General features: G+C 39.8%; 1 protein-coding gene across 1 annotated transcript in view; it reads left to right on the forward strand.

The window, feature by feature from the left end:
- The first annotated feature begins 3147 nt into the window (after positions 1–3147).
- PDE11A (phosphodiesterase 11A) overlaps positions 3148–16899 on the forward strand; it is a 464241-nt gene continuing 450489 nt past the window's right edge. Inside the window, exon 1 of the mRNA XM_027866086.1 lies at positions 3148–4065. Coding sequence (XP_027721887.1) covers positions 3148–4065 — 918 coding nt within the window. The remainder of the gene's footprint in view (positions 4066–16899) is intronic.

Genomic DNA, 16899 nt, shown 5'->3' on the forward strand with positions numbered 1-16899 from the left:
CTCTCTTGGGTCACTTTATATCTACTTTCTATGTATTTTGTTTATACATATTTATGTGTGTGCTGTCTCCTTCACTAGAATGTAAGCTTCCTGAGGGCAGGGTCTTTTTTTTTTAAAGCTTTTTCATTCTTTTTTTTTTTTAGCTTTCTCATTCTTTTTTTTTTATTTTTAGGCAATTGGGGTTAAGTGACTTGCCCAGGGTCATACAGCTAGTAAGTGTTAAGTGTTTGGTCTGAGGCTGGATTTGAACTCAGGTCCTCCTGACTTCATGGCCAGCGCTCTATCCACTTTGCCACCTAGCTGCCCCCTTTTTTTTTTAACTTTTTCTTTGTATCCTGAGGGCTTAGCTCAGTTCCAAGAACATAATAAGTGCCTAATAAATACTTGTTACTGAATTGTTTGCAGGACTTATACATGACTGAAGTCCCTCTAACATCTGAGGGTAAATATATGTACAACCATCAAAATTATCCAGGGCAGGAAAATGGCAGAGTAGGGATAAGGAAAGTACTTAGCAGCAAAACAGCAGCAACAGCAGCATCTTCTGAGCCCCAAGAGCTGATCTGATTGGGTTTGATTTCATTCAAGAACCTGAAAATAAAGTAGAAATGTCAATTGAAGCAATGCCATTAATCATACACTTAGGTAAGGAGCAACCTTCAACCCAGGCCTCTATGTCTTCCCCATATCCCCCACCAAAAAGGAGCATTTTTCAGTGAAAATCAAATGAGGAGCCAAAGCAGTTTGGAAGCTTCCTCTCTTGCACTTGAAGCCTTAAGCAGGGGATTTAGCACACCATAGCCATCAAAATGCTGTTAAATTGATTTCTCCCAATCTCCCCTAGGTCTCTCACCTCACTCTTTCCCTCTGCCCTTCTCTAATTAACAATACTATTGAGACTAAGAACTGAATCAGGGAGAAGTTTTACCCAATTAGCTCTGTGACTCCAAATAGCTTATTGCCTTTAATATCATAGAATTTAACACTGGAAGAAACCTTAGAGATCATCTGGTCCAGTGCTCTCATTTTACAATTGAAGAAATTGAGGCACAGAGTGGCTAAATGAGTTGTTCAGTTACACAGCTAGCCAGAGCTGAGATTTGAATCTAAATCTTCTGATTCCAAACCCAGTGCTCGTATAAGATGGACATTCCAAGACTGGCCTCTCCTCAATCTGCATCCGTATCTCTTCTCTCCTTCATCCAAGAAAACTTCAAAACACAGAGCTTTTAAACAAGTGACACTCTATCCTCTTGGACCCTGCTAATGGTTCAAGAGGAACAAATGTAGAACTTCAAAGCACTGTCAGTTACTGGATCCCACTTTCAGGCCCCCAAGATGGTTCTGGTGGGCCTCAATTTTGACTATTTAGAATTCTTCAGGGAGAAGCAGGAGGCAGATCAATACAATAAATGTTGATTGAATTCTTACTACTTGCACACCACTGTGAATATATCTTCCATTTCTTGGATGTTGATCCTATCCATTAGCTCATTTAATGGTATCATATAAGACTGGATCACAATAGTCCTGTTCCTGTCTGCTTTTTTCTCCTCTGAAAGGTCAGAGTTGATCTGCAACCTGTCCTGGGAGTAAGATCACTTGCCTGCAAAGATCCACTTCTCTGACATGCTCCTCCCTTCCCCATGAATTGTTTAAGACTTACTAGCTATATTTTTAAAAACGAGACACCTAACTGCAGAAAGAAGTCAGGTTCAGGGAACTTTCAGGCTGGAGAAAGAATAATCAAATTCATTACATAAAAGCACTAGAAATTCATAGGGATAGAAAGCACATCTGACTGTGGGCTTGGGGATGAAAAGGAATGATTACAGGGTAAGTCACTCATGGAGGAAGAAGAAAGAAATCATAGAAGTATAGAGGATTGGGGAAAAAATTCTCCTGCCCTCTTTCTCTCCCTCCTTCTCTTTCCCCCCTCCCCAATCCCCTTCTCTCCAGGCCAGTGAATATATTATCCTACCTTGAGCTAAGCTTCCCCTAATGGGTTTACCTGGTAAATCTGGTTTCCCTTTACTTCGTAAATGAATTTCAACAAGCTACACGGAACAGCTTGCACAAAGAACTTTATCTGGTACTTTGGGGGAAATTTAATTCAATTAATATTTCTTGAATTCTCTGCAGGGACAGGACACTAATCACGTAGTACTCTAATCTGGCAAGTGAATAACCTCTAATCACCCCCCCCTTCCCCTCCAAAAGCAAAACAAAACAGAAAATAGCCCTACCTCTCCTTGTCCATCTTCATTTCCAGGGGAACTAACCTCTGGGTTCTGATTTCCTTGTAAAACACAAACACTTCCTCTTAAAGTCCCAGCTGTGTTCCTGCTGGGATCCTTGCAACAAATGCTGCTGAATAACCCGGTAGGGGAGGATGGAGAAGGGAGGAGGGGGCTGCAAAAGGCGAGGAGAGGAGGGAAGACGATAAGAACAAGACTCTTCTTTCTTTCCTCTTCCCCTCATTCCATTCCGAGCAGAAACGCCATCCACCCCGATCCCCGTGGTTTTTGTCTCACTGGTTACTGAACTCCCTCCCATGGAGCGACAGCCTGCCATAGTCTCTGGTTTGTTGACTTGAGCTTTTCATCCCTCTCCTCCGTTGCTCCCTCCCTCCAGTCCCTGCCCCTCACTCAGGGGCGTGTCTTTTCTCCCCCAACCCCCCTAACATCCAAGCATCAGTTCCCTTACTGCTTTCACTGTGGTCCACTCATCGATTTCGATAACAGCAGAAACAGAAGCAAGGAGGGCAGCAGAAGCAAGGAGGGCAGCAGCAGCAACAGCAACTAGCTAGCTCCGCACTTTTTTTCTTTTTCTTTTTTGATTAGAAGTAAACAGCAGCTGCGGCAGCAGCGCGGCTCCAGGCACCTGTGAGTCTGGTACCCAGAGTGCAGTGGAAGAAGGGCTAGCTGGAGTACCTATGCGACCCACCCTCTGAGCTGGAGGAACGCGAGGAAACCTGCCTGCTGGGATTCCTCTGCCCCACATGACCCACAGGCTGGCAAAGAAGGGTCCCCTTGGAGTTCGTGGTGCTTGATTGGGGTAGAACATGTGGAGGCAAAGAGTTCCCTGGCAGTAGGTAAAAATTTGTGCCCAAGTGTCCCAGAGGTGTCTGCAGTCACAGCTGGGACCATGTCAGCTCCTTGCCTGGACTTTGGGGAGGTGGAAAGTTTCCTGGACAGGCACCCAGATCTTTTCGAAGACTATTTGATGAGGAAGGGGAGGCAGGAGCAGGTGCAGAAGTGGCTGAAGAAGCATGACCAAAATCAGAGGGTCTCAACCGCAGGCCACTTTGCTTCTGAGGCCAGGACCCTCGAGAGCAGTGCTGCTGCTGCTGCTAGTGGTGGTACTTGTGGTGTCTCCGTCCATCAGGGGTCTGTGAACAGTCAGCCCAGTGCAGGTGTGGGAGATGGTAGCAACGTTCCCATGAGTCCCAACTGGGCCAGTAGTAGCCGTGGAGGAGATGGGGGCCTACAGCGGAGGGCTTCCCAGAAAGAGCTGAGAAAGAGCTTTGCCCGGTCCAAAGCCATCCACGTGAATAGGACCTATGATGAGCAAGTGACATCCAGGGCCCAAGAGCCACTGAGCAGCGTGAGGCGCAGGGCCCTGCTCCGAAAGGCCAGCTCCCTGCCTCCAACCACTGCCCACATTCTCAGCGCCCTCCTGGAGTCTCGGGTGAACTTACCCCAATATCCTCCAACGGCTATTGACTACAAGTGCCACCTTAAGCAGAACAACGAACGCCAGTTCTTCCTGGAGCTGGTCAAGGAGATTTCCAACGACCTGGACCTCACCAGTCTCAGCTACAAGATCCTCATCTTTGTCTGCCTCATGGTGGATGCTGACCGATGCTCCCTGTTCTTGGTGGAGGGGACAGCCTCAGGCAAGAAGAGCCTGGTCTCTAAGTTCTTTGATGTGCATGCTGGGACCCCATTCCTTCCCTGCAGCAGCACTGAGAACTCTAATGAGGTGCAGGTGCCTTGGGGAAAAGGCATCATTGGCTATGTTGGGGAACATGGGGAGACAGTCAACATTCCTGATGCTTACAAGGTAGGACCATTTCAATGTCCTAGCTAGACACCCCCCCCACAATTCAGTAGCCACTGGTGACATTCCAATTGGATGCCCTTCAGTGCTCTCAACACAGATAAAGCTACGTCCAATATGAAACTTGTCATGTGAGGTCCTTCATGTGCTTCCATAAATCAGAATTTATCTACTATAACTCTAATGTTACTGAGTACTTTCCAACACTTAGTGGTTTACTGGGAACCCAAAGACTCTGAGGGCTATGTAGATCTCTGTTTAAAAAAAAAAAATATCAGGATGTATTCAAGACTAACAAGGAATATGAGTTTTCAGAATATATCTGAATAATAATAAAAGAATTCAGTCCTAATTTATATTTAATTTTTAGACCTAGCAATCTAATGTTAATGCAAAGAAAAACACCACTTCGACCCCTTAGTCCATTAACTGCAATGCACTTTTTAGTTCCCTTGCTCAGTGTCTGGCAAAGTGTCCAAATTAGACTCCACCCCTGTGAGGAGGAGTCAATAACTTCTTAGGTGAATTTTCATTTTCCAAGGGCTTATTTACCTCTTCTGTTTATATTGACACTCTTGTGCTTTTTGTTCAAATATGTAATTCTCAGTTTTTGCAGTATAAAGTTGGCAACGTTTTTATTTGTCGTCTTCAGAGAGCTTGATGATAAAGATGCTAATAACCACTTCACTGACATGCTTGCAAAATGCTGCACTGATAGAAGAGAGAGAGAAACAGGAGACTGAAACCAGAGAAAGAATCAGCAAATTTTAAATTGGCAAATCATCCTTAAGTTGTAGTCTTAGAGGGCTACCCTGGGACACCAAGAAGTTAAGTCACTGGCCTGCAGTCATCTTCATCCTGATCCTCAGGCTAGCCCTGCTCTAGCCCCTGACCCACACTGCTTCTCTGTATCTCTAAATAGCTATTTTAACTGTGCTTCTAACTTAGAAGATTATTATGAAAATGACTTTTTTTTAATTGTAAAGCACTATATAAATGTGAAATATTCTTGACTGTTGAGTTTTGACCAAACGGGCCGGTACTTGGTTATCATTAGGCTCAGACAGAAGAAAAAGCTCTTAATAATTAACTTCTTAAAGTGTGCATTTACTTATTTTTAACTTCTAATTAACACGGTGATTAACCTCTTAGTGAGTATGTTTTATATTTGTGAGAAGACTTAGTTAAAGTGATAACTAGATTTAAAGGTAAACACTTGGGAAAAAGATGATTTTCAAATGCTCATAGAGTTGAGAAAGACAAAACAATATTCTTTGTACTGTGAAGTCACTTTTGTTTTTCAGTCATGTGTGACTCTTGGTGACCCCATTTGGATTTTCTTGGCAAAGATACTGGAGTGATTTGCTATTTCCTTCTCCAGCTCATTTTACAGATGAGGAAGTTGAGGCAAACTGGGTGAAGTGACCTGCCCAGGGTCACACAGCTAGTAAGTGTCTCAGGCCAGATTTGAACTCAGGAAGATGAGTCTTTCTGACTCCAGGCTCAGCACTCTATCTACCATGCCATCTAGCTACCCACATGGTCACTAGTCACTTTCATTTTTTTAAACAGTGATTTAAGCTTTGGTACCCAGGTGCCAAGGCTTTGAAAGCCAATCACTTACAATTCAGTCAGTGTTCATTGACTGAAAATGTTAATGTTGTATATAATTTTCCATAGTATTTTTAGGATTCACAAGAAATGCAAATATACTTCTTTGGTCATGAAAGTTTTCTAGTGATTCTGTGAACTAGCCTTCCAGCTGTCCTATTCAGCTGCATATAGGTCTAGTACTCATTTAACCAGAACGAATTTTCAGAGTGTGAAAGAAATGGAAAAAAATTATTTTTTTAAACCTCATCTGAAAGATTCCAATACAGAACAATCTAATCTCCAGTATGGGTTTTCTGTGTCCCTACTTTACAGATCTATTATGTCATAGAACGCCCACCCAAAACATCAGCTTTACTAACAATTTATCAGTAACAAACTCAGCTTGACAGCCAGTATAGTATAGGCGAGAGAGCAGGCCAGTGGTGGAATAAGAAAGACATGGGTTAATAGGTAGGCATAGACAGTATGATGGGTGGGCCTAGGTATACTGGCACACTTGCCCCATGACCTATGCAGGTCCAGGTCTGGTCCTGATGCAGACACATAATATCTGAACTCAGGTCTTCCTGACCCCAGGGCTGGTGCTTTACCCATTGCACCACCTAGCTACCCCTCAGACACATAATATCTGCATGACTGTGGGCAAGTCACTTAATGTTTCAGAGCTCCCTGGCAATTCCCTAAGACCATTGTTGTTGTTGTTTGTCCTTCATTCTCAAAGAGGACCATGACATCATGGAGGTGATGCCATGACATGCAAGTGAGTTGGATTTAAGTGAGGGAGGACTGTGCGAAGTCACCAGCCTCACTTTCTCCTCCAGAGCCATCTGGGTCCATTGGAAAGATATAGATCAGGAGGAATGGAGGTGGCCCAGGATCCAGTGGGAGGCTCTAAGACCATAAATTACAGATGACTTGCCAGCCTGTCTTAGTGTAGGGAATCTCCATACCAGGAGTTCCCTACATTAAGGATAACTGAGGTCCATAAACAAAAGCATAAAACAAAGGTGAGCACATTGTAATTCATTTTCTTCTCTGAGGAAAAACCAAATGGTTTCACATTAAGCTGCAATTTGCTGAAAGATGTTATTTTGATTCAACAAGTGTGTACTCCACTAGAATACTAAATATAACTCCAGAGATCCTATCATACAAAACTTTACAAAATCTTGGGGGTATCCATGAGAAGTCGATACTCAAAAAGTTCTCTTTCTTTTTCTATTGCTAGCATTTCCTTAAGTCCTCTTGTATACCTGGTTTGCTTTTAAATAATCACAAAAATTGTATCCAGCTGTGCAAGTCAAATAGTTGAGGTTTTTGTTGAGTCATTTCAGTTGTGTATGACCATTGGTTTTCTTGCCAAAAATACTGAAATGGTTTGCCATTTGCTTCTCCAGCTCATTTGACAGATGAGGAAACTGAGGCAAACAGGGTTAAGGGACTTGTCCAGGGTCACCCAGCTAGTAAGTGACTGGGGTCAGATTGGAACTCACAAAGATAAATCTTCCCAACCCTAGTCCCAGTACTCTATCCACTGTACTACCTTACTCTCCAACAATCAGTTGTCGAACAGTTGATGTCAAACATAAAACCCAGCAATGTATCTTCCTTATTTCTTTCTTTGCTTTTTTTTATTCTTACTGATGGAACTTCTCCTATTTTTGTACTCCTTATTTCTTACTAGACTCCTTCATCTTCTACCATCCAATAAATACTACTCATATTGTATTCCTTCCTCTTCATTTTCCTAGGCTCCTCATCAATTCTTTGTCTAAGGATGGAGAAGAAACCTAAAAGAGTATCAAAGGCAGAGATACCATAGCTTCAGGGTTTTAGTGGTTTTCAGTTCATCTCCTTTTCATTCTGCAGTCAGCATTTGCCTCATTGCTGGTTTTTGGTTTTTAAATTCTGAAAGTGTGGTTGGGAGGAGAGAAATTTGTTTCTAAGATCAGTGATATCTGTTGAACTAGGGGCCTGTTTGGTGGTGGTGGGATAGTGGAGGCAAAGGAACTCAAACGTAGCTGGTGAGAAGTCCAATGTCACCTTTGTTTCTAGCCTAGGAAAGCGTGGTTTTCTCCTCGCTTTGGCTGCTTTTTGCTACCTGTTCCAGTTTTCTAATTTCCCTTTCTGATTCGTCCCTGCCACTCTCCTTTCTCACCTTGTGTATGGTACAGTTTTGAATATGGCTATCTCAATTTCTGTTCATTTTATTTGTCCTTATTGCTCATGGGTTCTTCTCTTTTCTTATTTGTCCTCTTAGTTTCTCTTCTTGATTTTTTAAAAGCTATATCTGCTGTCCCTGTAAGCCTGTCTTGGTTTTTTATGCTGCTTTTTATCTCTCTGACTTTCCATACATTCCCTAATTTTTTATGTTGTCCTACTAGCTGCTGCTTTTTTAACTTCATCGGGCAACTTATTTTTGTTTTTCTTCTTTGTAAATATTTTGCAACAAGTCTGGAACTTACCCGAGTCATCTTCTGTCCCTTTGCCAACATGGCCTCACTAAAATCTTAGAATTATTGTGAATTCAAGTCACACTCTTCCTCTCCACTCCCCGTCTATGGCACTTGAAATGTAACCTTTACAACGTGGCCTTGCTTCTACTGTATTATTCCAATTCTTCATCTAATATTCACCATGTACGTGTGTGTGTGTGTGAGAGAGAGACATAGAGACACACACACAGAGACACAGAAAGACAGACAGAAAAGCAGAAAGAGAGAAAGACACTGAAACAGAGAGACAGCAAGAGAGAACATTTGGGAATACTTTATTCTGGTATTGATGGTCCCCCCCCTTCAGATTCTAATATTTTCCTTATCTCTTTTCTAATATAATTATGACTAAGAAGTCAGGAAGACCTGAATTAAAATTCCCTTTGATACTACTAGCTATGTGACATTGAGTATGACACTTAACCTCTCTGGGCCTCAGTTTCCTTATCTGTAAAATAAGTTTGGCATTTGATAGCCTCTAAAATCCCTTCCAACTCTGAATCTATGATACTATAGTCTCCTTTATAGTACTTATTCCTCTTTCTGAAATAATCCTCTAAATGTATCATCAGTTGTTTTGTTTGTACCATGATTAATATTGTGCATACTTTGAGGTTTCTATCTGAGCTTTCTGTGTGAAAGCAGAACCACTTGCTTTGGTTCTAAGCATTCTCTCCACCTCCCTCCCTCCTCTATATAGAGTGTCCCAAAAGTCTTAGTGTAATTTTAAGCTTTTTATAGCTTTAATAACTGAAAACTGCACCAAGACTTTTGGGACATGTTTTTAATTATTGAAAATATTTAAATCTGCCATTTGTTTAGGAAGAGCCAGGCTTTTATGTTTCTGAGGCAGGTGAGCTTTTTTCTTATGCCACTTAATTTTTTGTTACTGGCTGGTGAATAGAATTTTGCTTCTACTGAATGGAAAGAGGAAGTAGAGGAGGAGAGTTAAGCAGAAATCAATCAAAAGCATTTATTAAAGCACCTACTATGTTCCAGGCACTGTGCTAGGCACTGAAGATGTAAAAATAAAACTTGATTAGTACCTGCCTTCAAGAAATAGAATTATTCTTATGGAAATGAGAAAAAAAGGAACAAAACTTTGTTAAGCACCTACTATGTGCTAACACTTTCCAAATACTATTTCATTTGACTTTCACAACTCTGGAAGGTAGGTGCTATTATTGTGCTTATTTTACAAATGAGGAAACCGACTCAGAGAGAGATTAAGTGATTTGCCCAGGGTAACACAATTAGTGTCTGAGGTGATATTTGAAATCAGGTCTTCCTGCCTCCAGACCCAGTGCTATATCTTCTGCCACACCTAACTGCTTAGCTGATTAGAGAAAACCAACATAAACAAAAATAAGAAAATACGAAATAATATAAGATAAATACAAAATAAGTCCAAGGAGAGCACTAGCAGCTGTGAGTGGTGGTGGTGCTGTTCTGTAAGATGTTCTTCTGCTTTTCATGATGAGTTGACACTTGACCTGAGTTTAACAGAAGCTAAGGGACAAATCTGAGAAATGGGATGATATTGTTATAATACAAACATAAAACAAATATATGAGCAAATTAACTTATAATGGAAAAGCAAAACAAGCATAATTCAATATGACATAGTGAAAAACACATATAACAATAAACATATGCAATTCCCCTATGGATAGGGGTGAGGGGAAGATTTCATGACTACACAGGTGAAAGAAAGGATCACATAAGATAAAATGAGCAATTTTGAATATATAAAATTAAAAGGTTTTACATAAAGAAATCTAATATAGTGCAAATTAGAAGGGAAGCAGAGAATGGAGAAAAAAAAATCTTTCCAGCAAGTTTCTCTGATAAAGATCTTCTTTCAACTGATTAAATTAGTAAGACTAAGAGCCATTCCCCAGCAGGCCAATGGTCAAAGGATATAAACAGGCACTTTCCAAAGGAAGAAATCCAAGCTATCAACAATCATATGAAAAAATGTTATAAATCACTAACAATTAGAGAAAAGCAAATTCAAGCAGTTTTGAGGTTGTACCTCATACCTGTCAGACTGGCAAAGATGACAAAAGAAGAAAATGACAAATGTTGGAAAAACATTCGTGGGAAAACAGGTATAATAGTTAGTGGATCTGGGAATTGGTTCAGCCATTCTGGAAAGCAATTTGGAACTATGCCCCCACATTCTATAAATTGTGCATACCCCTTGTCCCAGCAATATCACTGGTAGAGCTATTGTATTATCACTCAATGGCTTTGTATTATGATACAAAGAACTAAAAGAAAGAGGAAAAAGATCTATATAAACAAAATTATTTATAGCAACTCTTTTTATGGCAGTCAAAAATTAGAAAACAAAGGAATATCCTATGAGGGAAAGGCTAAACAAATTGTGGCATAAAAATGGAATGGAATATTCTTGTGCCATGAGAAATGGTGAAATGGACAATTTTAGGGCAAATTAGGAGAACATAGAATAGTTTACCTGTTAGATCTATGGAGAAGGGAAGAATTTAGGAGTGAACAAGATATAGAGAACATTATGAAATGGAAAATAGATAATTTTGATTATATAAAATTGAAGTTTTCACACAAACAAAACCAACACAACCAAAATTAGAAAGAAAGCAGAAAATTAGAGGGGGGGATTTATAGCAAGTATCTCTGATAAAGGCCTAATTTCTCAAATACATAGAGAACTGAATCAAATTTAAAAGAATAAAAATCATTCCCCAATTGATAAATGATCAAAAATATTAAAAGGCAGTTTTCTGACAAAGAAATCAAAGCTATCTATAGTCATATGACAAAATGCTCTAAATTACTATTGAATAGAGAAATGCAAATTAAAACAACTCTGAGGTTCCACCTCACACCCATCAGATTGGTTAATAAGACAAAAAAGGAAAATGATAAATATTGGTGGGCGTGGGGAGAAACTGGGACATTAATACACTGTTGGTGAAGTTGTAAATTGATCCAACCATTCTAGAGAGCAATTTGGAACTATGCCCAAAGGTCTATAAAGCTGTGCAGACCCTTTGATATAGCAATGCCACTAGTAGATCTGTATCCCACAGAGATAAAAAGGTGGGGGTCAGAGGGAAGAACCTATTTGTACAAAAATATTTATAGCAGCTCTTTTTGTGCTGGCTAAGAATTGGACATTGAGGAGATTCTCATCAATCGGGGAATGGCAGAACAAGTTGTGGTATATGGTTGTAATGGAATATAATTGTACCAAAAGATATGACAAGCAGGATGATTTAAAAAAAAAACTGGAAAGACTTACATGAACTGATACAAAGTGAAATGAGCAGAACCAAGAGAACATTATACACAGTAACAGCAATTTTGTATGATGAAGAATTGTGAATGACTTCGTTATTCTCGGCAATATATTGATACAAGGCAACCCCAAAGGGCTTACGATGAAAAATGCTATCCACCTCCAGAGAAAGAACTGATGTAGTCTGAATATAGACTTCCTTCCTTCCTTCCTTTCCTCCTTCTTTCCTTCCTTCCCTCCTTTCTTCCTTTCTCCCTTCCTTCCTTCCTTCCTGCCTTCTTTCTTTCCTTCCTTCTTTTGTTTTTGAGTTTTCTTGTACAAAATGACTAATATGGAAATGTTTTACATGATTGCACATGTAGAATCTATATCAGATTGCTTATTATCTCAAGGAGGGGGAAGGGAAGAGAGGGAAGGATAGAATTTAGAACTCAAAACTTTAAAAAAAGAATGCTAAAATTGTTTTTACATGTAATTGGTAAAAAATAAAATTATTTAAAAATAAAATAAACTAAAATTTGTTTAGTAGGGAACAAGTAGTACAAGTAGAACAAGCACAGATTAATAAAATATTTCAATAATAGAAATAATTATTATAAAAACATTAAAGATGCTTTAAAAGGGAAGGGACAGCACTAGGCCAATTTGGCTGGAATATAGGATACAGAAAAAGAAGCAATATGCAATCAATCCAGAAAGGCAGGGTGAAGTCAGATAGGGAAGTGCTCTATAACCATCCCAGGCAGACAATATATTTTATTCTAGAGTCAAGATGGAGCATTAGAGCTTCTTGAGCAGGGAGGAACATAGCCAGACCAGTCTGTTAAGAATATCGCTTTGGTAGATGTGAGGAGGGTGAGTTGGAGATCTGGAAGCCTTGAGGCTGGGAGGCTTCCTCCAGGATAAGGATATTGCTATAATTCAGGTGAGAGACAGTCAGGGCCAGTACTAGGCTAGTGGCTTATGTGAATGGAGAGAAGGGCATGGATTAGAGCAGGGGTAGGGAACCTACCTTGAGGCCACATGTAGCCTTCTAAGTCCTTGACTGAGTTCAAGTTTTACAGAACAAATCCTTTTACTAAGGGGATTTGTTCTGTGAAGTTTGGATTCAGTCAAAGGGCCGCACTTGAGGACCTAGAGGCCACATGTGGCCTTGAGGCCATGGGTTCCCTCCGCCTGGATTAGAGAGATGTTGTGCAGGTAATATTGACCAAACTTGGCAACCTATTGGATATGAAGAGAGGGTGAAGAAGCAAGGATAATTTTGAAATTGAAAGCGCTTAAAATTTAAAAAGTTAATATTATTAATTTACTATTTTGCATTTTAGGGTAATCATTTTAAAGATTGCTTTTAATGGCTCATGGTGAATCCCGAGGAAGAAAACATTCAAGGTTTTATTAATAAACAATAATCCTGCTGAGGCCTAATAAGCAATAAGGAATAGTAAGTAGAACTCTGGATTTAAACATAAGACAACTAGATTTGAGTGACACTTCCTAGTTGTGTGACTGTGGGGAATCCAACTTCTCAGAGCCTTAGTTCCCTCCTCTGTAAAATGGGGATGATATACTCTCTATCTCATAGGTCCAACAGATCTAAAGCTTAGACATCACCTATTCTCACCCCACCCCTTATTTTACAAACGAGCAAACTGAGGTCCAGAGAGGTTTGGTCCAGAGGTCTGGTCAATATCATATAGACAGCAAAAGGCAGAGCTGAGATTCAGGCACAGTTCTTGTTTGCCATCATCTAGTATTCACTGTACCATAGGGGTGTCGGTGAGGAAAGCATGACTCTAAATCTTTGAGAGTTCGAGAAATGGGAGCTAAAGGGTTTTGAACTAAATAGTTTCAAAATAGTAAACTTAGGAGGATCAGCTTTAAAAAACAAACAATCTTTCCTTAATCACCTACCATGCTCAGACTTAACCTTATAAGCAAAGTAATGTACCCTGTAACATAACAAATCCTAATCTATAAATGAACCATCACATTTGTTGTTGTTAGTAAGTATGTTTAGAGTGACCACCATCTGTCTGTTTATCTATCTGCTTATTTGCTCATTTCTTCATATCTCTCTCTCTCTCTCTCTCTTTCTCTCTCCCCCCTCCTTCCCTCTATCTATATCTATCTATCTATCTATCTATCTATCTATCTATCTATCTACCTATCTATCTAGGCTCACAGTTAACCAACAGGAGGAGTTTTCCATTCCTTAATAAAAAAAAATGCCCTAAAGAGGTTCAAAATGATGTCAACGTGCTCAAAGTGACAGATGTTCCCTTTCAGGGCATTCTTAGTATTCAGAACACAGCACTTTAAACATTAATAAAAAGCACTTTACTATTTGTTTTGCTAGTGTTGTTAATGATGATACAGGTGCTTGATCGGCTTTGAATTTGAAAAACAGAGTCAAGCTCTTTTGTTGGGTGAGCTAAGACAGATGACAGAAACACAGGTGTGCGAGGCTGTAAGAAAAAACCGAATGTTTACATAACATTTATTCATTACTTTCATGCATTTATTCATTCAACAAATATTTATTGAGTGCTTACTATGTGTAAAGCATGTTTCATCAGTCAGGGAAGGGTTCTTAGAAGAAGTGGTTTGTGAAGAATGAATAAGATTTCAGTAAGCAAAGAGGGGATGAGGCCACTCCAGGTGACCAGAAGGGCATTCCAGGTAGAGAGAGTAACATGGGCTAAGATACAAAGGTGGAAAAGAACGGGGCATGTTTAGAGAACTCCCAGTAATACGGTTTGTCTGCAGCATATGATGGATATACACGTGTAAAGGATAATAACATTAAAAAGGAAGTTTAGGGTCAGATTACAGAACGTTTTGAATAGTAAGTTCAGGACTTTGGATTTCTTTCAGTGGGAAATCAGGATGCATTGAAGGTTTTTGAGTGCAGAAGTAACATTAGGAAAATTAATGTGGCATTTATTCACAGGATGGAATGTTGGTGGGAGCCCAGAAGCAGGGCGGCCAATTAGAAGACAATTGCATCTGTCCTGGGGAGAAGTGGTTTAATTATGGTGGTGGCAATGGTAATGGAAATAAAGAATCAGATTAGCCAAGTACTGCAAATTCAGGTGCCATTGTTTGTTGTTGTTCATCCTTCATTCTCAAAGAGGACCAATGACATCAGGAGAGTGATGTCTTGACTTGCAAGTGAATTGGATTTAAGTGAGGCAGAGCTGTGCAAAGTCATCAGCCTCACTCTAGAATCATCTGAGTCTACTGGCAAGACACAGGTCAGAATGATTGGCAATGGCCCAAAATTGCAGGGAGAGACCTTGGCCTTTTTAAGCTAAGGTCTTTCCCAGGTGTCAGTTTGTCTGAGGCAACACCCATTCATTGATTTGAGGTGAGAGAGAAAGAAGAGTTAAAGGTGAATATTGGTTGAAAGAACTAGGCATATTTAGCCTAGAGAAGAGAAGGCTGGGGGGGAAGGGGACATTATTTGTCTTTAAGTCATTGATCCTCACAAAGACAGTTTGTGGTAGGTGCTTCTGTGATCTCAGTTTTACAGATGAGGAAACTGAGGCTTAATCAAGTCTCAGTTTAGTCAATATTAGACTTGTGCTATTTGGTCCCAGAACATTGACCAGAACATTGGGTGAAAGTTGCAAAGAAATCAATTTAGACTTAATGTTAAGGAAATTTTCTTAGTAATTAGACAAGTCCAGAAATGGAATGGGCTGTTTCAGGAAGTGGTAGGTCTTCCTTGGAGATGTTCAAGTAAAGGCTGTGTGTTCACTTGTCAGGAATGTCATGGTGGGGAATCCTTTTGTATGTGAATTAGAGTGAATGGCTACTGAGGGCTCTTCCAACATTTAAATTCTAAGATTCTATTTTGGGATTTCAAGCCTGTATGACTATGACGATGGTGGTATCTGTCATTCACAGACATTGGGAAGTAAGGACAAGGAGTTGATTTGAGGGAGAGAAGATGATTTCAGTTTTGGACATGTTGGGTTTTAGATGCTAGTAGGGCATCTGGGTAGAAATCTTTAGCAGGTAGGACAGGAGCTTGAAAGAATTTGGGGACTGGGTCTGTGAATTTGGGTATTGTCTGCACAATTATTTGAAGCCATTGGCATGGATAAGATCCTCAAGAAGAGAAGAGGGTTGATATTGACCTTTGATGAACACCTACATTTAGAGAATAAAAGGAGGAGGTGGAAATGGAGAAGGAGCCAAGCAAGAGACAAGGGAAGAGAATGAAGATACTGCTGGATCTCAGAAGTCAAAAGTTTGAAAAAGTGAATGGCCTGTGGTGTTAAAAGCTTTAGATAGGTCAAGAAAAGGCAAGTTATTGGCTCTGGTGATTACCTAGTCATTGGTGACCTCCAAAAAAGAAGTTTCAGTTGAATGGGAGTAGAAAAAAGGGAAGTAAAATTTGGTATTATAAAAAGATAGTTTCCAAACACTTTATTTAAATATTGATCTTCCCTAGTATTGTCAATGTTATTTTTTCTCTTGACCTTCTCTCCATTTTTAAATGGTTTATAGGTTATTAACAACTTGTGGAATAGAAATACTCCAAACTAAGGTCTTATGAACCAAAGAAATAATACCATTTTTGAAATTATGATGTAAGGTGCTAAATTCAGTTATATTTTTTGCTTTCTAAATTTTAGTGCCTTGGGTCAGAGCCACTATCACCTTGCCTTAGTTATGTCTCTAACTATTTATTTCTTCCACTGAAGTAGATTTTAACTCTTCCATAATGGCATTATGAATTGCTGTGGCCCCTAAATTCATCACCAACCCTCTGGTAATTTAGCCTCACCTCATTGGACTTACTAAGGCCAATACTGAGATGCTGGATATACAGTCCCTCTCTGGGCTCATACTTAAAACCTTTCTAGCCTGATAGGATATAATTGTAATCAATTGGTATAGTCTGAGAATATAGGGTCACCTCCATGTCACAACCCAGCACTGAAGTAGGATTTTAGTGTAGAGTTACATGGATGTTTTACAGTAATGTGACATTTACCTTTTTAAAATCTTTGAACTGTTTTATAGGAAAGTCAACAAGTTTTGCACAGTTTACCATTTACTACTTCATTCACCTAGTATGGAAGCCAGTTATTTCTTTTTAAAAAATGATGCTTATGTTTTTAGCCTTTGGTTCACAATCTTTCTTCCCCAACTCCTGCCCTTATACTTGGGGATGTACATTGTCATCTCTTCAAACACACTCACTTTTCAGTTTCTCAGCCTACTCATTTCCCATGACCTACTCCTCCACCCTACCTCAGCCACACACAGAGATGATCATACCCTTGATCTTGTTGTCATCATCCACAAATACACCACCTCCATATTCAAGAATTCTGAAATCTCTACATCTGACCATAATTTGTTTGCTTTTTATCTCTCCCTCTGCCTTTCCATAACAAATACTACTCTTCATCTACACTGTGACCT

Source organism: Vombatus ursinus, unplaced genomic scaffold (assembly GCF_900497805.2).
Source record: "Vombatus ursinus unplaced genomic scaffold, bare-nosed wombat genome assembly UNPS02014779.1, whole genome shotgun sequence".
NCBI lineage: Eukaryota > Metazoa > Chordata > Mammalia > Diprotodontia > Vombatidae > Vombatus > Vombatus ursinus.